The sequence below is a fragment of the Rhinoderma darwinii genome, chromosome 2 (genome assembly GCF_050947455.1).
Source record: "Rhinoderma darwinii isolate aRhiDar2 chromosome 2, aRhiDar2.hap1, whole genome shotgun sequence".
Taxonomy (NCBI): Eukaryota; Metazoa; Chordata; class Amphibia; order Anura; family Rhinodermatidae; genus Rhinoderma; species Rhinoderma darwinii.
In genome coordinates, this window is record NC_134688.1 from 224,785,399 (window position 1) to 224,813,290 (window position 27,892).

The 27,892-nt window shown below is 37.6% G+C and overlaps 1 protein-coding gene across 2 annotated transcripts in view; it reads left to right on the plus strand.

The window, feature by feature from the left end:
• The window catches only part of AUTS2 (activator of transcription and developmental regulator AUTS2), a 1,220,758-nt gene that overhangs the window by 1,143,359 nt on the left and 49,507 nt on the right, over nt 1–27,892 (plus strand). For both annotated transcript variants that reach the window (XM_075852897.1, XM_075852898.1), the window contains exon 6: nt 6,075–6,123. In XM_075852897.1, the coding sequence (XP_075709012.1) occupies nt 6,075–6,123 (49 nt within the window). The remainder of the gene's footprint in view (nt 1–6,074; nt 6,124–27,892) is intronic.

Sequence of the window (27,892 nt, forward strand, 5' to 3'; positions counted from 1 at the left end):
GCTTGGTGAAGTGTTCCCTGTAAACTGTGTGCTCTGCAAATGAAGGGTTAAATTGGCATTTTAAAGGACACAGTACCCCGACCAACTACTTTTCCAGTCTACCGGGATTGGAATTTTTAACTCTATCATGTCCACAGTGAGTGAACTAGTCCTCATCTCCATTTAGGTCTGAATCTTGAGCCTGGTCCATCCATTTACCTGTCTTACATGCAGATGGGCATATTTATAAACTCTCTTGCTGATGAATGAATTCTGCTATCTCCATATAACAAGGCGATGCAGCAGGGACACCACACACAGGTAAAATAGGGGCACCATTCCTACTACTATAAAAGCCTTGGATGAACATTTGGATGTGGAGATGTGAAGGCAGCATAGAGAAGGTGGCTCAATGATTGTCAGGTTGATGGAGGAAGTCAGAGGAGGGGCAGGCTCAGCCTGTGGGATGTCCCCAGCTCTGGAATGCAGTCTATGAATAAGCACTTGTATTCAGCCTGGAAATACAGAGAGACACACACATAGAAAGAACCTAGTGTGACTGCTGCAGCTAAGCAAGGACCTACCTACAGGACCTGCCAGCCCAGGACAGGACTACACAAGAAGAAGAAGAGGAGGAGGAGGAGGACTCCTGCCTTCCAGCCTGGCTACCCACTCAATGACTGGAGGATTGCACTTACTAAAGGGAATACATCTACTCTAGCTTTCCATAATAATACCAACACCCTGGTGGGATTTGTGCCCTGGAAGGATCTATTTCAATGGAATTCACTTGATGCCCTCACTTAGAGCGGTGTGCCCGGCGCTGAAGGAGCTGCTCTCCCTCACAGGGGGTGTCCCGGGATTGTGAGGAGCTGCAGGGTGAGGGATCAGCAGTGTGAGTCGGAGGAGGAGCAGCAGGCAGGGGAAGGAAGGAGGGAGGGGAAGCTGCTGCTGCTGCTACTGCTGTCTGTCTGCTGAAGGGGGATCGGGAGCTGGCGGGCACATGGCTGCCTCCTTTGTCCTGCTGCTGCTACAGCTGCTGTGATTCTCCTCTGTGTGTATCATTAACCCTTGGACGTGCATCACCCGGGATCTAGAGCTCATCATTACTGTTACTTTAAATCTATACATATATATATATATATACATATATATATATATACATATATATACATATATATATATATATACATACATATATACATATATATATATATATGCATATATATATATATATATATATATATATATATCCTCTCTCTGCGCTGGACGTCTGGATGTATCTTCAATGGCTGCAAGGGATCCTGCCCCTATGGATTATTACTGCCAGGGTAAAATAGTGTATTATTTACGTGGAGAGCGAATGTAAAGTCCGATCTGGATCGTATTCTGTGGATGAATCACTATCCAGGTACCGTATCAGTCATTCTATGCCAGTGTCCTCTCCATCACACTTACTACACCCATATACTTGTCATTGTCATGTTGGCTTCTTGTTATTGTTTACCTCCAGGATGAGAGCTGGTGGCACATACATGGCATGGCACTACTATATATAGTGGTTATCAGGGAATAGGAAGGACATGTCATAATGACAGTTATTCAGACCATTATGTAGGAGCTGCTTAGAGAAAAAGGGGCTATGTAGATGGGTATAATAACCCTATATATGTAGATGTCTATGTGTGGGTGTGTGGAAATATTTCTAGGTATACAAAATATAGTGTATAAAATGATATCGAAAAATAAACCATACACGTAACAATGGCACCAAGTGCCAGCTCTATAGATTGCTACTTTTAGATATTATATTAAGTGGCTACAATGTGTATTGTCCTTCTTAGTATTATTTATTTTCCTCTTATTCAATACTTTTATTTATTTATTTTTGCTTCATTACTGTGTTTCCCTGCCACATCCTTTTGTGTTTTCCATTGTAGCCTACTTCCCGGAAAACAATATGTTGGAAAGATTGCTTTGATCTAGGTCCCAACTGGGGAGGGAAGGCAGAATGTAGCTAAGCAGCCAGGCAGCTGCCCCCTGTATCCCTGACTGCCCTCCTTAACATCTCCCACTCCTCTGCCCTCAGCCAGCTATTTATATCCAGCACAAGCTCCCTTCTTCTCTCACCTCGCCTGTGACAATATCGTGGACGACAAGACTTTAATTATATTGGGAATATATATATATGTATACAGAGCACAACTATGGCTACTACTGTTATCCTTTGTTCTAAATGTGCCAACATATTGTACCCCATCGCTTAACAAAGAAAATTAATAGGAGTGATATGAATATACCATAGGCAACAAAGTGATTGACAATGCACTGGATCCTCATAATGAAGATGTGTGTCCTGAACACTGTGTACATTCATGGAAATGTACGATGTAGTGTATATATACATATATATATATATATATATATATATATACATATATTACCTGTGTGGGGTTCTTCTTGGGTCATAGAAGGTCAGTGTTTGCTATTAATTATGTATCCATCAACGACGAGGACATGGAATAATGTGCAGTTATATGAATATACAAGCTGTCCCTGTCTGTGCTGATGTGTTTATATAACATTGCAAATGTATAAAAGATAACATGTGGAAAGCACCTTCCATGCATTATTTGTAAGGGTAAAAGAAGCGTCTTATTTTTCTGCTGAAAACTCCTTATTATGGCCATAATGAAAAGTTCTGAAAGAACAATAGTGAATATAATGAGGTTTCCCTATTCCCTGATTGTGTTAAGGAGTCTCATTTTGGCGATATGAATTTGTGATTGTCAATGTAGTCATTAATATCAACTGACAGCGAAAGAATAGTCACAATCAGTTCAACAACTGGGATTTGCATAGGCTGTAGATTGGGAGGCGAGAGCTTAGCAATGATAAAATGAGAATATCTGAAAATGATTTTTTTAAATGTCAGTTGTTGCATATAAAATTAAAAAAATATATATTACAAAGGGAAAACAGATTATTTCTAATTGAGCGTAAATAATCAATAATAATTGCGTATAACAGACGGCAATCTAAAAAATGAATTCATACTCGACTTTGAAAGATTTTTTTCTAAATAATTCCAATGAATATATCACTTAGATATAATATTTCACCGTGGCTCATATAAAGGATATATATTTTTAGTACTGTGTAATAGAGATTGCGGGAAGTAATATTCATACATTCCATAGGCTTGAATTTTGCGACTGTAAGTGCCGAGCCGTAGAAGTTGACCCTGTGGTATTTAATGCTTAAATAAAGATAAATAATATAATTAAAATAAATAAAATAGTATTGCCATTTCACAATTTATCAAATAAAATGTTCTAAATTTTGTCACTTTGTGGCATATTTTTTTATTTTTTTTTTCATGAAATATTTAATGGTTGATTTCATTTGAAGCTTATATTAAAATAAACACAATTATGTAAATTACAGTTTTTTGGGGTAAGTTATGGACATACTGTCATTATATTTATTTATCCTGGGCCTAAACTACAGAATTATTCTAAGAAAAAATCTTACTGAGACATACTCAGTATTTTCGTTGCTTGCCATACCCCCCCCCCCCCCACTATCTATCTATCTATCTATCTATCTATCTATCTATCTATCTATCTATCTATCTATCTATCTATCTCTCTCTCTCTCTCTCTATCTATCTATTTATCTATCTATCTATCTATCTATCTATCTATCTATCTATCTATCTATCTATCTATCTATCTATCTATCTCATATCTATCTATCTATCTATCTATCTATCTATCTATCTATCTATCTATCTATCTATCTATCTATCTATCTATCTCATATCTATCTATCTATCTATCTATCTATCTATCTATCTATCTATCTATCTATCTATCTATCTATCTATCTATCTATCTATCTATCTATCTATCTATCCCATATCTATCTATCTATCTATCTATCTATCTATCTATCTATCTATCTATCTATCTATCTATCTATCTATCTATCTATCTATCTATCTATCTATCTCATATCTATCTATCTATCTATCTATCTATCTATCTATCTATCTATCTATCTATCTATCTATCTATCTATCTATCTATCTATCTATCTATCTATCTATCTATCTATCTACCATCTCAATGCTTCATTGTGGTTATAGTATAAAGTTCCTTGCCATATCCAGGCTTGTTATTATGAATAGTTTGTTTCTATTTAATGTGAATGCGTTACTTTATTTTTTCTTATTAGCACATAACATAAAATTGTGTAATCTTGGCAAGGAATCTAAGTACACAAATTTACCAACCCAAATATTTGCCTGGCCCCTCAGAAGTTACTAAATAAATGGTCTTTACATTTCAGTACGCATTTGTCCCTATAGATATTTTGTACAGGAATCTTTCTAGAGACGTTTTACATACATTACGTAGGTGATACACAGATACATACACTACATTATTCCTAAAATTCTGGTTACAATGTATCTGCAGCATTTTAGGGGTGTGTGGAAACTGTTTCATCATATTAATAATATCTTTATTTTTTAGTATAATAACAATTTCTTGTAGGATCCACATGCACATATTATTCCAATCTTGCTCTTCTCCTTCGCCCACATTTCTCCTGGCCAGCAATACTATACATAGCGTATTCAGCACCTTGTTGGCACTGTTTGTGGTCAGGTCATTGACCTTTGACCTTCAGGAGATCAGAGCAAGTCAATACTACTGATGAAGTTTGCTTTCATTTGCCGTTGTGAAGGGATCTTGCCTCCATATATTCCGTCATCTAAAAATCCATATTTTTCCAGTCTCTGCTTGTTCATTAATATACATAAATATGCAATTGTATAAATTTATCAAACCTGTGAATGCAGGGAACATTTTATATGAACCTTATAATGAATAACAAGTGAAAGAATGTCATATAACAGACCTGTCTAGTGCAAGATCTATTTATGCACTTTTATAACCCTCTCCTCCAAAAAAGTTACCGTTTATTTAAAAACATCCTTACAAGCCTTGTGACTTCATTGTAAGGTCCGCTATATGTATGTCTGACATACCACCTTAAAATATTCTGTATCCTATGATATATCAGTACACATATATAGTATCTATCTATCTATCTATCTATCTATCTATCTATCTATCTATCTATCTATCTATCTATCTATCTATCTATCTATCTATCTATCTATCTGTCTATCTATCTCATATCTATCTATCTATCTATCTATCTATCTATCTATCTATCTATCTATCTATCTATCTATCTATCTATCTATCTATCTATCTATCTATCTCATATCTATCTATCTATCTATCTATCTATCTATCTATCTATCTATCTATCTATCTATCTATCTATCTATCTATCTATCTGTCTGTCTGTCTGTCTGTCTGTCTGTCTGTCTGTCTGTCTATCTATCTATATCGTACAGTATACATGTGCCATGTAACATTTACAATATGAGTCTAGAAATGGAATTGTACAGTCTGTGACTGTATTTATAGGATCACACTGATACACAATAATAACCGGCAACTGGTATAACCGCTGTAGGTTAAGAAACATCCCAGTGTATCAGAAATGTGCCGAGCCAAGAGAGACAGAGTGATTAAAAATAATGTGTCTATGGAACCACAACACCACTGCACTACTTGAGCTGTACCACATTTGGTAACACAGCACATCAAGAAAGTGCATGAGGTTGGAAACAGCATAATTTGGCCTATGTGAAAAAAAAATTGTATTATGAAATATGTAGCTAAATAGCACCATCTAGTGGAATTGTGTTTACTATTGCAACTTCATCTTATTTGTTCGCTTATTGTTCCACTAAATATATATTTTCCGTTGGCAAAATATTATATGATTACTTAATATATATATATATATATATATATATATATATATATATATATATATAATTATATATATATATATATATATATATATATATATAAGGTGATTGTGTTATCTTTTATCTTTGTCTTCAGAATGTTCACATTAATGAATTCAAATATATTGTTATATATTCAAGAACCTAAATGCTGCAATTCATCAAACAAACAAATGACTAAATCGGTTTTATATTTTAGGTCTCGGATGCCGGTTCTGAGAAATTCTTTAGCGCCATCCCAAATAATGGTAAGTTCATCATATTTCTTCTATCATTATGTATCTTCTTTGGCCTCAATTACTGTAAAAAAAATAAATAAAATGTCTGGACTGTATTAAATGGGAATTGTTAAGATGCCGCATTCCTCAGATGAACTATCCATGGAAAAGCATACAAATTTAGTACTGTTCGTACAAGGAATTGCTTTTAAAAGACTTGCCAGATCAGGGTCATGGTGGAATGATTATTTTTAATGGACATTGCATACAATGTGTTCCCACTACACTGTTATTATTGTCAGACGGAGTGAAGACCAAAACCTTTCTATTAGTAGTTTGGAATAAGACCAATCCCAAGAATTTAAGATATTTTCCTAACACTATTGGCTGCATATTGTTGATGAGCAAAGTAGGACGCAGTCAAACTGGTTGACTGAAGAATACCATAGTGAAGAATACCACCATATGTGTGTCTGTTCTTCTACCGTGACTTGTATGGTCAGCAATGCAAACACAAACAGAGATGGTTAAGGAAACTTGTAGAAGCCGATGATTTTTTTACATGAACACTTGCTTTTTATTTTTTATACATTTCTATGTCGTTTCCACTATAGATGGAGTTGCAATAATATTTGTGGTTTGAGGTAATTTCACGTCTGCTACGCTTTTACCGCAGATGAAGACCTGGTCTGCTGCGTAGTGTCAGGGTCATTTACTACTATAATGCAGAATGACAGCAGTCTATTATATCATTATAATGAAAGCTATAAAGTTATTAGAATGACAACAGCATATATAACTGCAGCAGCAATTCACCAGTTAATGTGGCCCTCGGCCAGAGGAAGAGGAGGTGGCCCCGTCAATCTACATTCCTACCTGATAGTCTGTTTCTGGGGTGAAGAGCCCACTTCACCAAGAATGAGGCACGATTGATGAAGAGGGTCCCTTGTTCCTTTCCCCTCTCGTCTCTTTTATTCTCTCCACCACATTTCCCATATTTCTGTTTGTGTTTACTTACAGGGTTTGATTTGTGGCATCTATTTGGTTTTGAATAAGCCCCCTTGACAGCAAGACTTTCTTGTGGGGCTCTCTTCTGTTGTGACTTAGTTCCCTTGAAAGGATTAAAGGCTCTTTGTGTATTCTAAAATCAACATCAGCTCTTCTAGGCTTTGCTTGGGAATCCATACACAAATAGGCTTTTTAGTGGATGGTGGATTATTCTTTTGGCCTCTATTTCCATCAAAATGGACCCATTCTTCTCCCTTCACGAGTCCCCCCCCCCCCTTCTTGCCATATGCTAATTCAAGCTGGTACTGTGAATCAGGCCAGGGCTCAATACATAACCCAGGTGCTAAAAAAACGAGGCCGACTGGTATTTATTTTCAGGGTTGGAATAGAAGGGCCTAAGGGGAGGCCTTTTGTTGTTTTTTTGGGAGGATTAGTTCTTTAAACATCAAGTATAACACAACTTGAAAGAAGATTCTCTGTTCTTGGGTTAAAAAAAAAACAGGTGCAAGACCTCTGGTGTGTATAGGAGTCTAGTAAGGTTTTGGCTGCAGTATGTTTAGCGATTGGGTGGATAGGTGGTTGACAAGGCTGTCAAGAAGCTGTCAGTTTGATGAACATCATGTTTCAATTCTTAAACAAAGCAGGTTCGCCTGTGTTTAAAAGTCAGGGCTCCTTTACACATTATGTAGTGTTACTTGCCAAGAGCAAAGAAAACGCTGAAAGGAAGGTCAATTTTCCCCTCTCTGAACCATATCTGTATTCTTAAAAGCCCCAATTCACACAGCAGTCTGATTGTACAAGGTTTGTAAATGGGATTTAGACATCGATATCCAATTAGAACAATACATTATGTATGATTAATGAGATTTCCTAGATTAGCACTTTAACTCTCTTTAATCCCAGAGAATCTGTAGACTAGATAATTGCTGTATCAGCATTTCTTAACTTCTTGTTGTAGACAACAATCCATACAATGTAAACATCTACAATGGCAATGTCTTAAATACTTAGAATTGTTTAGGGAAGGTTTATAAATAAAATCATTGTAATTCATTTGTGATGAGCTTTTTATAATTGGTTACATAATGACTGTTTGGTATCTAGGAAAGCCGTGCCTCCGTCTTATGAATGGGAATTAAATCTTTGATGACTGGATTGTTAGAGTTTAGCATTAAGGCATGGGAGTTTTATTTTTTGTTTGTTCTAGACGATAAATATTGGGGTAATGTTTTGTACTGTATGCCAGGATGTGGCTAGGTGAAGGGTTGGCAGAGTTTGTGCCCCAGAAGCGGAATGCTGGGGTGGCACCAACATATTAGAATGAAATGATAATAAATATAGTAAATATACATTATTTATATTTCTGGCTAAGGATCCCAGTTCTAGCTTATTAATGGTGATATTGTTACATAGATGATGAAGATTGAGTGTGCCGGTTTAATATTATTGTAGTTAAAATTGTATGGGTTTTTGTCATATTTAATAGATATGGGTAAAATGTTTATATCTGGGGTTCTAGTAACAACTTCTAACAAATTACGGCAGATATTTATATCTAGGGGTTCTTGAATGTATGGGATTGCAGAGCTGTAAAGAACGAGGGTTCTGATCTTTTATGAATAAGATCTGTCCTTGACACTATATTTGTATGTGTATGATGAGAATCAGGTTAGTAGTTACAGTACATGATGTCATATAAGAAGTATGATATTGTCATGATATGGGCAGTCAATCTATGGTTTTGCTTTGCCGGGTCAGGAGTGAATTTTTATCCCCAACCCCAAGAGTGAATTGGCAACTATCTAACCATTCAGTCTTCCTCTGGATCAACAAAACTTTTTGATCCTTTCTTTCAGCTTTACTGTGTAACTATGTTAATATGGATCCCCGGAGATAACTTCTCAGTATGATGGTTGATAGCGGTTTTCCGAACCATAGTAAAATGTTTTTGTGAAAGATGTATGTTTATTTAAATAGATTTTCTTTTTGTTGCTTCACAATCTGGATTCCATTCAGCCAGTTACCATTCCAATTAAGTAACAATTATTTAACATTAACAGTAATTACAGACGCCAGTTAAGCACCTACAGATGTCAACTGTTAGCTTTGTACCTAATCACTCAATGAAATGGAGAAAGTTCAACAAACATCAATTAGCCAAGCAATTAGTATGACTTAGGAAAGAACATGCTATCTCAATTTATTTTATTTTGGCAGTAAAGCACACAGTTACAGACAAGCAGCAATACGTTCTTGAGATAAGATAAAGCTGTATTGTTCGGCTGTTTACACAAGACTTCTGTCCTCTTTCTTTTTTTTCTTCACTATCCTAGACAAATATATTTTGCTGCTTAGGTCGTCAGCTTAATGAAGGGTAATTGTATTTGCCGTTTGATAAGTACAACATTGTCCTTTCAAGAGCAGGGTCCAGGCATAATGGGACAGGGTTAGGTCAGATAGGGATGGTGACATGACAAGGTGTTAGATTCAGATGCCAGACTCTTCCAATCCTCTTGCCCCGCAGGTCAGCAGACGAGAATGTTAACAACCTGTGTAGTATTTGCTGAAGTCTCTACATAAATGATATATTGCCAACTAAATTTTGATCAATATTCATTCATTTGGAATGAAATATCCAAGCCGGACTGCACCATATGACATGAATTAACCTTGGATGTTTAGTCAATACGTATGTAAAAGTCTAAAACGCGTAGGGCTATTAAATAGGATTTGCAGAATGGAAATTGAGACATTGGTTTCAAGTAGTCTAATAATAAATAATTGTTTTTTATAATTTTTAATTCATTATCAAAAATGTTCAGAGCAGCTATACCATTTTATGTAGTCAATATAAGACTTTATGAAGCAGTAGTGACGTTTCATGGTCAAGGTCGCTATAGCTGGTCTTAAATATTCCGTTTTTAGTGGAGCCACACAACACTGAAGTTTTCTAACTGCTTATCTTGTTGGTGAATGCATTTGCTGTTGTTCCTGAGAATACAAACAGTCTCGCACGCACATGGTATCAGCTGATGAGTGAGTGCTACACAATGTCTGTTTGTATAAGGTGTGTTGAATAAAGTCCTGAATGAGCTGTTTAAATGCTTAGTGCAAACTTTTGCTTAAAAGATAGCCGGCTGGAGAGCAAATGAATTGCTCTCAAGTGCTTTTTTGGAAGGAGAATAGTCTTAAGTGCATATATTAATTAACTGATAGCAAGAAGTGCACATATTTGGATTTCTTCAAGAGTCCATTGAAAATACTATTCTCGTTTATCTGACACATTTCACCTGCAGTATCACAGGCATTTTAACCTTTGGTCACTGGATAATTCAAAGTTTTACTTTATGATTTATAATACATATCTAGATTTACTGACAGACTTTCAGTCTATATATATATAATTCTGAAGGGACTCACATGCAACAATAATTTTGTTATGACCCATTAGCTTACATTGAAATTCTCTGATCATTGTTATGTTGTGTAAATGTTATGACTAATGACCATGAAAAATGTTGAAATCTCTGTTCAAAGTCTTGACCAGTAAAATACATTTCCTTTGGTGGGAACGGTTCATCGTTCTACGTTAGGTTTAATAATTATCAAAAACGATTAGACATATTTGGTAAAAAAATAAGTGCCTGGATCAGGTTACCTTATTACTCTATCACCTTATAGGTTCCGTGCCTTTATGTTGACGGTCCATTTGGTGCATTCGTCTTGCGTTCTTGAGTGTGAGGAAGTATATTTGTTTCATGGTTTAGTGACATATTGGCAAAGAAATCTAAGATTAAAACAAACATGGTGAGTTCTTTCAACTCGGAGACAAGCAGGCAGCTCCAGACACAATTTCCATAAGCTTTGCAAATCCATTAATTGTCATTCTTGTTTTGTGTTGAAGTGGGTGCCAGTTATGGAGGACTGGTTTGGCACCACTATTTTCGACTCTAAGTAAGCTATTAATCCCAAGGGATATGGCATTCTCTAGCAGTCAACATCTTGTCAAAAGAGAATAGGGGGCTGGAATGGCTCAGGTTACTTATTCTCCGAGGGCACGGTCTCCTTGGAAACAAGCTCCAGAGGAACATTCAAGAGTGACTTGCCTATTGAGCTTAGGCTGGCCGTTAAGAGGGCGAGAACATCGGAATATTCTGCATCTTGGTTACGCCATTAAATGATGCTTCATACATGGTAACAAGCAGCAACATTGGTACAGGGCATGAATACAGCTTGCATTTCATTTATCACGGTTCACAGGTTAAGAACACTTGGACTGGATGCTTTTCAGTACAGTATTTGGAATTAGACATACAGTGCACCTACACTTTAACAGTGACAGCGTAACAATACTCTATTAAATACAATCATTTCAATACATCTGTGAATAACCCCTTCTACACCAGCAGTAGTGCATCATTATTTACCATTACGGAACAGGATTATTTAGTCTCCATTTTCCATATATTTAATTCCCTTTATTTTGAATTAAAATGTCATTATATGAAATGGTGTGGTTGTAGCTCGTGTAATTATATTGCATATTAAACTATGTGTGAAAATGTATTTGGAATCAAGTACCTTGGTTATGGGTGTAAATATTTATTTTCATTTTTGATAAAGAATCAGTAGATATATATTAGATTTTGCTTCATTACTACTATATTATTTAGTTTAGCTTGTTGGTGCAGCTATACTGCTCTACACAGAGGAGGTGACTTATTGTAAAATATTGTATATTGATTGGAAGGAACAGGATTCCACCTATAGGAAGAAAATGGTAATGCACCAACATCTCATAGTCAAGCGTGGCCTGGCATTGAATGAACAGCAATGAGAAGTTAGAAGTTGTTTTAGGGTCCGTACACATTGCAAAGCCACATGAACTAAAGCTTTACAGTAACTCACAGGGTAATTTGGAATATACTATCCATCTGAATTCTTCTACCATCGATCTTCATCAGTTCTTTGTGCTTACTAGGCCGAAGAGATATTGCATCAATATTGTTGAAGTGTAACATCATTTGATCGCGTGTCCAATCTCTGCCTCGGGACACTTTGTCACAAGGACAAGATATCACTGGGATTGGATGACAAGTTCTTTTAATGTTGCTTGGGACCGATAGACATAGGCGGTGGGGGACATAAGAAGCATTTTGACAGTTAGTATATAACAAAGTTTTTTTTTTATTTTCAATTTTTTACAGGAACAAGATTTTTTTATAAAAAGGTCCGAGTTCCGGACAACCCTTATAATTCCTAAATTAAAAGATCTGCCAAAAGAATATATATCTATCCTTAAAAACATTTGCTGCTTTTGCTAAGTTACTGTATCATTTTCTCACTTTCCTGTGAATAAGAGACTTCAATCCCTGAAGTAACTAGCATGACATTTCTAAGGCTGTCATTGCTATGTGTCACCACTTTCTGCTGTTCAAAGATTTACAGTGACGTGAAGCAGTCACTACTCTGACTGTTATTTTGGAAGACTTGCAGCACACACTGGTTTCTGGCAGCTGCACTGTGCTTTTGGGTTTGTTTAGCCCAATTATTTGCTTGTCAGTCAGCAGCCAGGGTGTTGAGCAGGTATTGTTGAGGTATTTTTGTCCCGCTGAACTGTCATAGTCTAATGAGGCCCTCAGGTGAATGCCGATCCTGTCAGCTAGGTGCTAAGATGATGTGCCGTTGAAAGATTGGGTGGCAATTAGATTGTTTGAATAAGATAAGATACATAGCAAAGTAATTTGAAGGGTTGAGGAACCTTTTGAAATGTCAAACTTTTGCAGTAGGTTGTTCACACATGTGTGAGGGTGTATGAATTATACATGGTATATACATACATTTATTTTATTACCTAAAGGAACAGCCATAGCAGGAGATTTCACTCTTGTCGCTTGTTAGAATATTTATTATTATTTTTATTTTTGTGTTTCTATTATTATTATTATTATTATTATTATTATTATTAATAATAGTAATAATATTATTTATTGCTGTGTTGGTACCTATGGCCATTTTAGAATATTTTTATACATATGGCCATGTTAAATTTGTGATTATGGTACTGCAGCATATTGGCTTCATATTGAAACCATCATGGATAAAGAAAAAGGACTGTGCCTTATTCATGGTTAGTGTGAACTGCTCTTCTGTCCTGGAGTGGGTTACAAGGATATGTGTTTCTGTAACATGGAGAATGTACTGTCTGGAAACTGTTCTCAGGATGATAGTAGCCAGTGATCAACTGAAGAACTTGAAAGCCTTGTCAAGAGCCTTGTCGGATGTGATATGGGCATTAGAAAACGTTGACAAGTGATTCATTGTCAGGAGGTACTACTCCGTCGTGTAATCTAAAATGAACCTTAGACTTTGTATTACCCAGGTTTTTTTGTAAATTCAGCAACTTTGTTACATTTTTACATTTGGCAGATTAGGAAGTGAAAAAACAAAAAGCTGTTGCTTATTGATAGTCCTGCTTACAGTGCCTACATTCTGTCAGGGGGTACACATTAAGAGTGCAATTATACGTGACATATTTGCCTTGCATTGTACTCTACAATGTAATGCGATGGGAAAAACATTCCACAACATTGCGGAATATTTTTCCTATTGGATTACATTGTAAAGTTTTATGCTGTGGAAATACGAGGCAAATGTAGAGACTTAGGGTATGTTCGCACTGGGCGGCTGCGCTGCCTAAAAGCACATAGCGTATCCGCACTGGAGCCCGCAGGGAATTCCGGCCAAAAAACTGCACCCAATTGTGGTGCAGTTTTTCGGCCGCAATGTCCGCTGGGGAAACTGCACGTAAAAGAAAGTTTAATACTTTCCCCGTATGCATGGCGACACATCCCTATGCCGTCCTGGAGCCCGGCCTCATGGGATAATGTTTCATCCCATGTGATTGGCTGCAGCGGTCACATGGGATAAAATGTCATCCCAGGAGACGAGCCTGGACGAAGAAACACAGAAGTAAGTAAGTAACTAAGTATAAGATTTTATTTTCTGAGTTGTGATTTTTGCGACGGATTCACAACTTTTCCGGCGCAAAAAATGCAACATCTGCTATTTGTTGGTTTTACCTCCCCATTGAATTAAATGCGGAGAACCCGCAACAAAAAAGCAGCGATTCCGCAAATACAATTGACATGCTACGGATTCAAAAAACGCACAGCAGGTAAATTTCTGAGCGGTTCTTCCCCTTATTTACGCAGCGTGTGGATGAGATTTGTTCACATCTCATCCACTCTGCTGATACTGTATTATGCTGCAGATTTTCCGCAACACAATCTGGTGCGGAAAATCTGCAGTATTTACGCTATGTGTGAACCCGCCCTAATAGAGAGACTTTGCAACTGGAGCTCTATAAAATATCTCTCATTCTATTCCTATTAATGCTGAAGTGTACAATTATATAAAGAGTGATTATTTTCAGAAAATGTTCGGATGGATACAAAACATTCCTTTATAATACTGAATCTAATATTTGGTATGCAATTCTTTTTATTCTGGCAACAATTCGGTAGGATTTAGTTAAAGGTACATGTGTGCCCTATTCGCAATAGCATCATGACATTGGTTCTTAACAAAGCAATGACGGCTTTGACAGATCCATTTTCAAAGGGTCCAGATGAATCCTGACGGATCCTATTGGTTTGTAATAGGGTCCATGGTAGTTAGAATAGTGATGAAGAATACACTATTCTTGAGGTGAAAACAGAAGCCCCAAGAACAGAAAACTGCGAGAGTGTGAACAGAGTCTTATAGAATTGTGCTACACATTATAATTATTTTCCGTGATATTTTTGTCTGAAACCTACATTTTATAGCTACCATTAATAAATCACAACAATTACATTTCTTACTATTATTTGTTTATTACAATAGGGCAAATTTACTAATGTGTTTATGTCTAGAATATCCTGACAAAATTATAATATCGCATCAAGTTTCAGACCTATTTATGAAGCAAATGCAACAAATAGAACAAATGTTTGCGTCTTATTAAACACTCTACAAAAGTGTCTATAAAGGAGGGCGTGGCTTAAAATGCACCGACATGCAGCAAAACTGCACCGACATGCAGCAAAACTGCACCAAACGTAAACTAAGCCGACCAAGAGGTGGTATAGGGATGAGAAAAGAGTCTTTCAAGAATTCATCATACTGCGACTGTGATAAATTTGGTGCATATTCCGACTACAAGTTTATGCTGTCTAAATCTTAGACAGCATTAGTAACTCTGTCCTAATCTCCCCAAATCTTCTCTGTGATTCTTTTCAGTGGCCTAAAGAAATAAATAGTTGTTATGTCATATGTTCGGTAATTGACAGTCTATAAAATAAAAACCTAAGCTGGCAGGCATGAAGAAGTCCTTTGTCAGTCACCGTAAGACATTAATGTATGCTTAGGATCTGATCAGGTAGAATTCCTCATGTCATCTTGATCTTAACGATAAGACTTGTAACATTCTGCTTGCTGTTTGACTCATGAGATCAGCAAGAAGTAACTGAACAGTTTAAAGAGGCTCTGTCACCACATTATAAGTGCCCTATCTTGTACATGATGTGATCGGCGCTGTAATGTAGATTACAGAAGTGTTTTTTATTTAGAAAAACAATCATTTTTGACGGAGATATGACCTATAGTAGCTTTTCTTAATGGACAACTGGGCGAGTTTTACTATATGGCCAAGTGGGCGTTGTGGAGAGAAGTGTATGACGCTGACCAATCAGTGACCAATCAGTGTCATACACTTCTCTCAATTCATTTACACAGCACATAGCGATATAGCTATATCGCTATGTGCAGCCACATAAACACACTATAACGTTACTGCAGTGTCCTGACAATGAATATACATTACCTCCAGCCAGGACGTGATGTGTATTCAGAATCCTGACCACTTCTGTAGCGTCTCTGTGATATTTACAGCAAGGAAAGCGTAATCTCGCGAGATTACGCTTTAAACTGTCATTTAAAACAAGATTACATTTGCCTTGCTGTAAATCTCACAGAAATGTTAGCGAAGTGTCAGGAGTGTGAATAGACATCACGTCCTGGCTGGAGGTAATGCATATTCATTGTCAGGACACTGCAGTAACGTTAGTGTATGTGGCTGCACATATCAATATAGCTATATCACTAGTGCAGTGTAAATGAATGGAGAGAAGTGTATGACGCTGATTGGTCACTGATTGGTCAGCGTTATACACTCCTCTGTACATCGCCCACTTGGCCAAAAAGTAAAACACGCCCAGTTGTCCATTAAGAAACTCATTAGCATAAATCTAAAATAGGTCATAAAATGATCGTTTTTCTAAATAAAAACCACTGCTGTAATCTACATTACAGCGCTGATCACATCATGTACACGATAGGGCACTTATAATGTGGTGACAGAGCCTCTTTAAGGCTGGGCATACATTTAGATAGACGTTGCCCGACAGCTATTCCTCCCGATTCCCCCGGACACATGCACGCTCCATTTGGCCGAGCGTGCATGTGTTCTCAGGGAGAAAGCCACTGCTAGAATCCTCTGGCAGCGGCTTATCTAATAATAAACAAAAGAGTCGGGCATGTTGAAATTCTCTTTGCGACTTTCAACACCTTTGCCTCTTTTCAAAAGTTGTAAGTAAAATAGACAGGATTTATCAGGAGAAAGCAGAGGCTCCTACGGACCAACAAATTTACAATCACTTAAGCCAGAAAATGGCATAAAATATGGTGCAGATCTATGCCTGCTTATTCAATTCCAGCGCGCTTCAGTTGAAGACTGGCGAATGAAACACCAGTCTTTGTAAATTTCCCCCATTGCGTGATTCAGTTAGTGTTGGATAAATCCCAGTAGCTAGGTATCCAATAGGCCGTCCTTAAACTCTTCTACTGGCATCTTAATTTTTTTTGTTGTTTTCTAATGATGTCTATTAAAGTTTTATTGCTGAGCCAATAAAAAAAAGTCAAGAATGTTTATTTTGTCACTTGATTGGTAGGGTCTAAGGTATTAGTGGGTCCAACGCCCATGTGAGTTTTGGCTGTCACACAATGCCATGTAGCCCAGGCCTATGTCATTGTTACATTATATTGATAATAATGTTTTCATGTTCTCTAATATTTAAACTATTGAAAGCCTCAGCTTTTGCCAAAGTTTTGACTAAGGCATCATTCAGACGGCCGTGTTTGGTCCATGATATACAGAACCACCACAGTTCATGGAGCCGGGCTCCTAGCATCGGAGTTATCTATGATGCTAGGAGTCCTTGCCTCCATGTGGGAAAACTGTCCTGTACTGAAAACATGATTATAGAACGGTACAGAATTCCCACTGGGAGGCAGAAACTCCTAGCATCATAGATAACTCCGATGCTAGGAGCCCGGCTCCCTGAACTGTGGTCAGTCCGGAAAATACGGCCGACAAACGATCCGTATATCATGGAACGAGTGTGGCCGTCTGAATGAGGCCTTACTGTCACATGCACATGGCTGTATTATGGCTCTGTAGAAGTTTTGAGTTGTACGAAACAGTAACATGGCACCCATAGAAGTCTATTTTCCCATTTCTGTATCTGTGTCTACCTCCAATTTCATATGGAGGCATATTGAGTTTATTTTTGTCTTGAATTCAAATGAATTTTAACAGCACATTGAACGTTGCTTCCAGAGAAGCATACCCTGTAATAAGGTGACATACAGAGGCTCCATACAGTGGAACTCTGTGCCTATGGCTCAGTATTACACATCTATAGGCTCTCCGTGGGCAGCTGTACAGGCTTCATGTACACGGTTCTGCTATGTGTATGATTCCTTCCACTTCTTTGTTTGCACCGTTATCTTCATGAGTAAATTCTACGTCCTGTTAATGTGAATTGTTGATTGCTCGCAGTGTAAGAGATTAAAGTAGGCACTTAGCTAATATAATGCAGCCTAACAGTTTATTTTAACATGTCACTTTGTGGAATGCTGCCTAATAACATAAGCATGTTAACAAACTTGACCATCTAAGACATTTCTTATATTTATTTTTGTCTTTAAAATAAAGGTCTGTAGTCTGTTACGTTTATTCTGTAGTATTATCTTTATGTCTTTAGTTTAGAAGGGAATATTGTAGTTCATTCATCTCATTTTAACAGCTGTCTATTCCAAGATAATCCAGTGTGGACTGAGAAATCCCCCCCTAAACAAAAATAGCTCAATGATGAGTTGAAAGCTTTGTTGGATACTATCTGTTAGCTAGTGAGGCATTAAACGTTAAAATCCCATAGAATTGCAAACATTAGATATCTGCTATCTTCTTGCTCCAAAATCCCCTTAATCACACTGTTTAAAGGATCAAGTCGGCTAAAAGAAAAAAGATCTCAAACTCGACCATTTGAGCACCCTAAATTATGCAAACAAAATGATTCCTTTGTTTAGAGTAGCAGGTGCATGAGAAAGCAGGGGAGATTAGCTCTTACTATCTCCTGCTATTAAGCGTTGAACCTAGGAGAGTCCGCACAAAGCATGAGGTCCTGGCAGACATGTTTTTGCAGCACACATAGGTATTTATTTCATGTCATGATGCATTGTACCTACATTTACTAAAAACCATAACCACCAATAATAACAATAGTTTGTTCTGTAAACCAGTTTCCTTGGAACCTAGATATGGGTTCCCTAGAATGCAGCAGCGAGAGATGTTAGCTTTTGGCTTCCTTCACACACAGACATTTATGTGCTGTGTTTTTTTCATTTCAAAGAACGCATCGCACAAAAATGAAGTGGTACATTTTTATCAGGTTTTTGGTGGCAGTTTTTTGCAAATTGTATGTTTTACTAAGTTTCTTTAGGTGACATTTTTAACATTGCAAATCGTGTGACTTGAAACACATGATTTCATTTAAAAAATACGCCGTAAAAACACACATTGACACTTGCGTTTTTTTTTAAAGAAATAAAAAACCTATTGAGCTCTATGGGAGAAAAAGCCACTAAATACTGTCAAAAACCCGCCAAACCCAGCCTTGCTTGACTTTATAAAAACGCCACTGACCCTAATAACACAAGACGGAAAAAAAAAATGGCACCAAAAAAGACACCATGTTTGTATTTTTATATTTCCACATTGATTTCCAGCTAACATCTGGTCACAGCGTTTTTGTAACGCAAAAAAGTGGCCTAAAAACGCTACTAAAAAACATGATTTTTTTTTTCTAAAGACGCTGCGTGTGAAGCCAGCCTTACAGTAGGGATTGGTTTAGTTGTAGGGGTCCCCTATATGATTAGATGACCAGGTCATAGTACTGGGCTATTATGAATCCTCATACAGTACCCAGTATTATGTAAATTATGGTACGGCACATATGTAGTATTCCCATATTTATGATCATAAGCAATGGCACATGATTTATTCTGAGGGTTAGTCTGAGACACAACTGTCCCAATGGGAATATTTTTTATTTTGGTCTTTTTGTTAGATATTCACGCTCTTCCTCCTGTGCATAAATAGCGATATCCCAGAGGAAGCGTCTCCCATCCCCCTTTGTCTCAGTATTCGCTGGTCACTTGATTTGCATTTCCAGACTTGTGCCTAACAAACACATATTAGCGTATTAGAATTCACACGGATTCATCAACTTTTACTCACAACAGATTGTTTTCCTTAACAATTCTCTATGATTAAAGACTGTTTTACATTTCCCCAAGGAGCTCAGGCTACTCCCGCAGCTGCCATTTCCCTATAAAAATGAACATGAAAGATGAATTTAGCCTGACCCCAGGGCAGGATTAACAGTCTGTGATGTGTCACATCAGAGTGGAAGGGGACGCTTTTAAGGCCTCTGTCATCTGTTATGACAACAAAGAAAAAAAAAACTTAAATCTTAAATCCCAGTATAGAACATTCCTGCCTGTTTCACTAGAAGATTACATAGCTGAATGGATGGATTAACCCTTGGGTGTTACTTTAAGTTGATCCAGGAACCGTGCTTGGCATTTAAGTCACATCCTTTACCAAATTAACCCTTTCAGGACATAATATTTCTATGGTAAAAGAAAAACCATTGTGTGCGCAAAAAAAAAAAAAGAGACAATAACTCAAGATTTGATAGAAGATAGCGCCAGTAGATGAATCTGAACAATGCAAGAATACCGACTGTATTATAAGTAGACTGTTATTATATTCTTGGTATTTTAGATTGGTTGTCATACAGAGATCTATCGCATGTATGTCTACATCCCCATTCATGAAATCCAAATCAGTATGACCAGATGGCCCACCTAGTGTTACCTGAGGAAAGTGCTGATCTACTGGCCCAAAATTCCCTTATTAATGTATAGATAATGACATCTAAATGGGCACCAATGAGACTACATTTGGTTTGATAGGAAAAATATACCAGCCTTTTTATAACCCATCCACCCTAGATGCTTTTGTCAGTACCAAGTCATAAACTAAACATTGGCAGGAAATTGTTAAGGGCTTTATGGTGCACACCACATTTGCACAACAATTTGTGACTTTTTACCGTTTTACCCTTTTTTTTCCCCAATTTTCAAAAGTGATGAAAAATGCGGGCAGTCTTTAGCAGGATGGGAAGTGGTCTCTTATAGACCCAAAGTTTTACTGTATTTTATACCAGAAATTGGCATGAATGATGGCGCAAGTCTATGCTTACTCATAGATTTCCGTTTTTGGCGCACAGACAAACAAAATTGTGCAAAAATTTATTAAGGCGTGTCTTTTAATATATCTGGCGCATCTTACTCCAACGTATTTTGGTTTTTGACTCGCATATGTAACGCCAGTCTAACTAAATGTCTCCTATTGTGCCAGCATTTTCTTCCTTGATAATTGGAGCTGTGCTTCAAGGTATCTCAAGTTTTCCTTTTGCTAAATTTATCGTTTTGAATTTTAATATAAGGTTGACTTAAAAAAAAAATTTAATTGAACAGCCACTTTCATCTTAGTTAGGACTCATTAGTAGGTTCTTTTGTATAAAACATTTACTTGTTTTACTACTTTTCTATTAACTTAGGATACAATGCTAGTATCCAGCACATGCACCCTTGGCAGGGCCTCATCATCATTGCATGTTAGTAGTCAGGGTTGTTGGTTGTAAGCCGAAATACATAAATAATGTCTGTTGAGATACTTTTAGAACATTATATACCCGAGAAAGCAAGGTTTTGTCCTGCGGCACATCAACACCTTGTGACAATGTGAGAAGTGAGCTGCAAGGCATTCTGGTAGATGTGTCAGATCAAGCTGATGCCGCACTGATTGAGCCAAGTCAATTATACAGCGCTTCAGGCAACAAAACCCATCAAGCAATCGAGCCGCAAAGCTGTAAGCTGGGGAAGTGAAGGTGGCTGGAGGGAGATGAGAAAGCAGGGAGGAGGGGAGATGTAGGTTGTTTTGCTACCTGATACTGAAATGGATTGAAGCAACCTTCAAAAGAGGTATTAGATACTAAACAACCAGTACGCAACGTACCATCCATCAGGGTTACGCCAACATCTGTTTTCTACTTCCTTCTTTTAATTGATGCCACATCTGTCACATTCTGGAATATTACCTGCTGATATACTGACATACCTAAGTCTCACATACAGTGTCAAGTAACTTATGAGCCATGACAGAGTAAGAACATCCATTAGCAGGTTTGTCTTATGCCCTTTTCAATTGAACTGCTTATATATTGTGGGAGGGGGGTGTAGATAAGATTGGTGGTGTTTTATAAGCACCCTCAATAATGTGTCCTAAATAAAGTGGGCCTAGTTTTTTCAGAATTACTTGCACTGCTTGAGTTTTCTCATAACTTGTAATATCCAAAATCTTCCAAGTAGTCTGGTTTGATCCTGGAAAGCGGAATACCCTTTTACAGATTAAACTTGTCATGCTTCTTTAGTTACAGAGTTTTACCTGCTCACCTGTTGCAAAGTAACTGATACTAGTGTAGAAACAGTTGATTCATGGAAACAGTCATCAAGCAGGTTAACATCTGTTAGGCTCTGTTCTCATCTTTGTCAGGTCTTTACGTTGTTCTGCTCCATCATAGGAGCAGAACAATGAAAAAAATGTAGCTACCGGATCAGGAAACCAACGATGCCCAACAAAACCCATTTACTTTTGCGTGTTGCGTTGGGTTTCTCGAGAAAATAGCGCAGGTTGTGGCCAGACCCTTAACAGATATTAAGGCTATATTTTTATTATGGCTTCATTTTTATTGTCTTTATTGCTTGTGTTACTATCTGGTGCAATTTGGATCAATAATAGATTAACACCACAAGATTCTTAGGCATGAGCATACAAGTAATCTAAATAATATATTAAAATGTAAAGGGGTTTTCCCATCAGGGACATGTATGACATATCCACAGGATATGTCATAAATGTCAGATAGATGCGGGTCCCACCTCTGGGACTGCACCTAGCTCCAGAATGGGGTCCCTTAAACCCTGTTATAGCTTTTTGTGCTCACACTGACTCCCGGCCACATCCTCATGACATGGTCGGGAGTTACGGAAACAGCATAACTCCCTGAGCTACGCTATTTGCATAACTCCTATAGTAGCAAATGGCAGTTACAGAAGGAGCGTAGCATGCGAGCTACGCTGTTTCCGTTACTACTATTCAGTTCTATGGGGTTTACGGATACAGCGCAGCTCAGCAAGTTACGCTCTTTTTTCCTTTATGGTCTAAATCAGCCGGAACACAAAGAGGTAGAACGGGGTGTAGGGGGCCCCATTCTAGAGAGTGATGTGAGACCCGCATCTATCTGACATTTCTGACATATCCTGTTGCTATGTCATAAATGTCCCTCGTGGGAAAACCCCTTTAATGCTTTCGTTGGGTGTTAATGTATTAATAAATAAGGCCGCAGTGGGTATTAGGTTATTATTTAGCTAATCCAAACTACAATCTATTTTAGTAGACTACACCTTTATGCACTATATACACATCCTAATAATAATAAGAAAAGATCCGTCAACAGGTAGCAACAGGTGCTGTACAGAACAAAAATGTACTGAAAAATAAGCAAAAATAACAATTGTTAATGCAGATATACTACAAAGATGCGAGATTCACATTTGTTGACAAGGTAGCCCATATTAGTCAGTGGGGAGCATCACTACATCACTTTATTACATTTCGTTTTCGATTAATCTGATTTAGTACATTTATGTTGTCATCCATTGCAGGTCTCTATAATAATAATTATTGCAGTCTGATAAGGGGAAAGTCTGTCTCTATCTATAGGTTCACAACTGCTCAACATATACAACAGCTGCGTTCCTCATCGGGGAGGGGGGGTGGCAAAGTGGTCATGTTGACCTTGTCTGCAGTTGTGTCACCCAACAGCTGCGTTCACTCCCATCATTTGTCAGTGACACACAATCTCTACAGTAGTCTGTAACCGCCTAGTGTTGCCATATACAGTATGTTATTGAGATCAATTTAGAAGTTGTTTAACACTGGGATAATTGCTAGACGTACAAGTATGAGAAATCTATATTAACTTGGCTTGTCATAGGAGATAAAACCAACTGCCGACTAGATGCTCTGCTGAACACCTGGCTGTAACATAAGAGCACAGGCAATTATATTGCATTAACATTGCATCACCTCACTATCAACAATAATAGTTCAAGTATTACCTTGAGAAGATCGAGTCACCGCGCAAACAAGGCATATTGCCATCTGGCTGGATTTGTAGTCTGTTTACTTTTAATTATCCTATCACCTTTCCATTTTGTCATAAACGTTAACCACATTAGCGCGAGATGGGCCTGCAGAAGGCTGCAGATCTCATTTGCCCTAAAGTAGGAACATCAGCCGACAGAAAGTGGTTGTAAATTCAGTGTCTGTTAAAGGTCAACGCAATACACGAGTTACCGCAACACGTGAAAATGATTATGATGCAATTATGGAGGTTATCCTAGACCACAGAATTCCTAATGTTCCTAACATGCCTGTTTTACTAAAGCCTTGTATTCCCCATAATATAACTGGAGCATCTTTTCTTAGAACTCTGTTCCTCTGTTATTCCTCCTACAAATGTACAAATAAATTGACAACTGAATGTTACTAGTTGGGGGTGTGTTCCTAAGCAGTCTGACTGTCCAATCAGTGCTTACAATTTCAGACTGTATAGGGACACACCCCTTTTTCAATAGGAATAGTATCACCCAGTTGTCAATTTATTCATACATTTCTAGGCAGAATAACATAGGAACGGCACAATGCAGTTCTAAGAAAAGTTGCTTCAGAATTGTGATTTTATGGAAAATACCAGTATTCACCAAAGCAAACATGTCCGGAGAGATAACAGATGCTTTTTTAACATTAAATTATATATACAGTTCATCTCTAACAGACTGTAAATGTACATACACTTACACGTACACATACCCCCAAATATATACCCACACATGTACACACCTGCACACATACTCAAACATATACTTACAAGTATGACCTGTAAATGTAAGTCATTGACTTGTCCTCTTTATTAACTGGCACACCGGTACCTCTTTACCAACGCAACATGTACTAGATATCTCAGCACAGCACATGAATGTGTGATAGGCAATAAGCAACAATAGGTTGGAAAAGAGATTTTTTTAAAAAGACCCACTTGCTTTTTTCAACACATTTACATTAAATACATTGTAAACTATGCCCACTGTAACCAGATCTGTCTAATTTCACCTATCTGAGATATGGTCAGCAGCTGTGCTGTTTCAATCATTTTAGTGTACTGACTTCTTTAGGGTCTGCAGTAGACCCATTAACAAGCCAAACACACACAATATATATATATATATATGTATATATATACATATATATATATATATATATATATATATATATATATATAGTGTGTGTGTGTTTGGCTCGTTAATATATAAAATATGTATGTATATGTATATATATATATATACATATATATATATATATATATATATATATATAAAAATATAAAAAAAAATGATTTCCCCTAACTTAAGAAATGGAAGGATGTTTTTGCCTTTTTTTGTATTTTATGACACGTTGCACTAATCTCCTTACACCTAAAATTCATTTTTGCTTTTGAGTTACTGCTTAGGTTTTAGTGTTAAAATTTCATAGTAGAATGCGTTGTATTATTCTTATGCCAAATAAAACTCCAGCTGGAGCTTCACAGTAATTGCATAATGGGTTTTTTTTGTTTGTTTTTTGCTACTTCATGTAAATCTTTACCTCTGGCAACATCCTGGAGATAAAAACACCACAAAAAAAATACTTTCTACTCCCCACTCACAGGACTTTATCACAGCACCACTTCAAAAACAGTATTTTATTTTTTTTATGCACTAACCCATCCATTCACTCATTGCAGCGCATTAGGCAAGACGCTCCATAGTAATGGTGATTATAGACCCATCAAATCTGTCACCATGCACGAGTGGAGCAGAAAGATTGCCAGTCTGTAGAATTTATATTAGGGTTGCCAGAACATCTTCAATTGCTGTTCTTACAGGAGATTAGGATTTATTGTTTTGTTGGTAGTTCTGAGGCATATGTTCCAATTGCTCCTGTTGTAGACTATTACATAACATATATTTGAAACTAGTGGCCATGTCAATTGCTTGCTACAGAGATGTTAGAAGATCCAGACATCCCAGTTTCTGTCTTAAATTGTAACTCAGACTTTAATAACATTTACAGTATAAATCTACACAAAAGTAAGAATAAGGCCTCCTTCACACACACTTTATTTTTAGTGTTTTAAAATGCATGTAAAAAAAAACCAGGTTTAAGTTTCAAGCGTTTTTAATAGTGTTTTTTTACATGCGGTTTTAGTGGCGTTTTTTTTATTTATTGTTATTATGTACAGGCCTTTTTCATCACTAGAAAAACGCAATACCTAGAGCATGCTGCCGCCATACCTAGAGCATGTTATGTAAAGACTCCACTGACCCCAAAAATGCTACAAAAACACCACAAATCCAAACACTTTATGTAGTCTTTTACTCATATTTTACAGTAGACTTTAACTTAACATCTGGCCGCAGTGTTTTTGGTCAAAAAATAAATACACTAAAACGCCACTGAAAATGCAAGTAAATGCTGTGTGTGTATCCAGCCTAATAAATACTGTTTCAGGCCTCATGTACACGAATGTAAAAACGCCCGTAATTACGAGCCGTAATTACGGCCCATAATTACAGGCCCATAGACTTCTATTGGCCACGGGTACCTTCCCGAATGCTTACGGGAAGGTGCCCGTGCCGTTGAAAAATATAGAACATGTCCTATTTCAGGCCGTAATTACGGCACGGGCAGGCCAATAGAAGTCTATGGGGCTTCCGGAATTACGGGTGGCTACGTGTGTGCACCCATAATTACGGGAGCGTTGCTAGGCGACGTCAGAAGATAGTCACTGTCCAGGGTGCTGAAAGAGTTAACTGATCGGCAGTAACTCTTTCAGCACCTGGGACAGTGACTACCGCTGGAGTTCATAGTATTAAAAGTTAACTTACCTGCTTCTTCCTCCAGTCCGGCCTCCCGGGATGACGTTTCATCCCATGTGACTGGCTGCAGCGGTCACATGGACTGCCGCGTCACCCAGGGAGGTCGGACTGGATGTCATAAGAGGGACGCGTCACCAAGACAACGGTACGTATGAACTTCTTTTACTTTCAATTGCTGCGGAAACTCTGCCCGAAACGGCTGCCCCTTCTTTCTTTCCAGCACTGATAGAGAGAAGGGCTGCCGATTAGTGCAGAGAAAACAGGTCCGTAAATACGGGTGGAATACTGGTGATACCGGACCCGTATTTACGGGCACGGGTCCGTAAATACTGGTTGAATACAGGTCAAATACGTGTGACCAAGGACCCGTATTTACGCCAGTGTTTACGGGAGGAAAAAAATATGTTTGTGTGCATGAGGCCTAAAGAAGCACTCTGTTGTATTTTTTATTTTATTTTTAATGCTTTCCCCCATTTGCAAATGTAATGTAGTCATGTGTATTGACTTACCTGGTGCTGTATTTCACCAGTGCTTCCTGTTCCGGGCTGCCGTTGGGTCTTGTGATCTTCCTATAGCGTCATGGTGATTGGTTGCTATGGGCAACAGAGACAATTTTAGTGTTGGACAGTTTTGATAAATGTGACCTAATTTAAGGCTCCATGCACACGACCGTAAATTTGGCCCCATTCAGTTCTATTGACCGCGGACGCCTTTCCTTATTGCTACGGATGTGTGTCTCCGTGCCGTAGAGGTATGGGTGTCCATACTTTGTATGGGAGCACAGCCTGAAAATGCGGTGTGCATGAGGTCTAACTCAAAATCAGTCCAAGATAAGTAGAGCAAAGTATCTGCTCAACATTTTATGTAGCTAGAACTGTAAAATTTACACTTTAAGGGACATCAAACAATGGTGGATTTAAAGGTCTATTCACAATCTTTATAGTTTTTCCTATAGTGTGAAATTATTCCTCTACAATCCCTAGTCACTCAGTCAGTATAGAGGTGACAATGGAAAGCAGCCTATTAGTTTTATCGGCAATATACTTGTCGATATGTTAATGGCGTGATGCAAAAATGTTATAGTCTGAGAAGTATTATAGACAATGGCTTTTCCAATAATCGATATTTAAATGATGCAGTAACTTAGTAGATAAATGTGTACTTTAGGCATACTGCATAGAATAAAGAAAAGTCTGCACTAGCTTAATGGGGAATGTGTTTTAGTATTATACATCTGTCCCTATCACTGTTCATAAACCGTCCATCTGTGAGAAGTTTATTGATCTGTCTTTTAAGT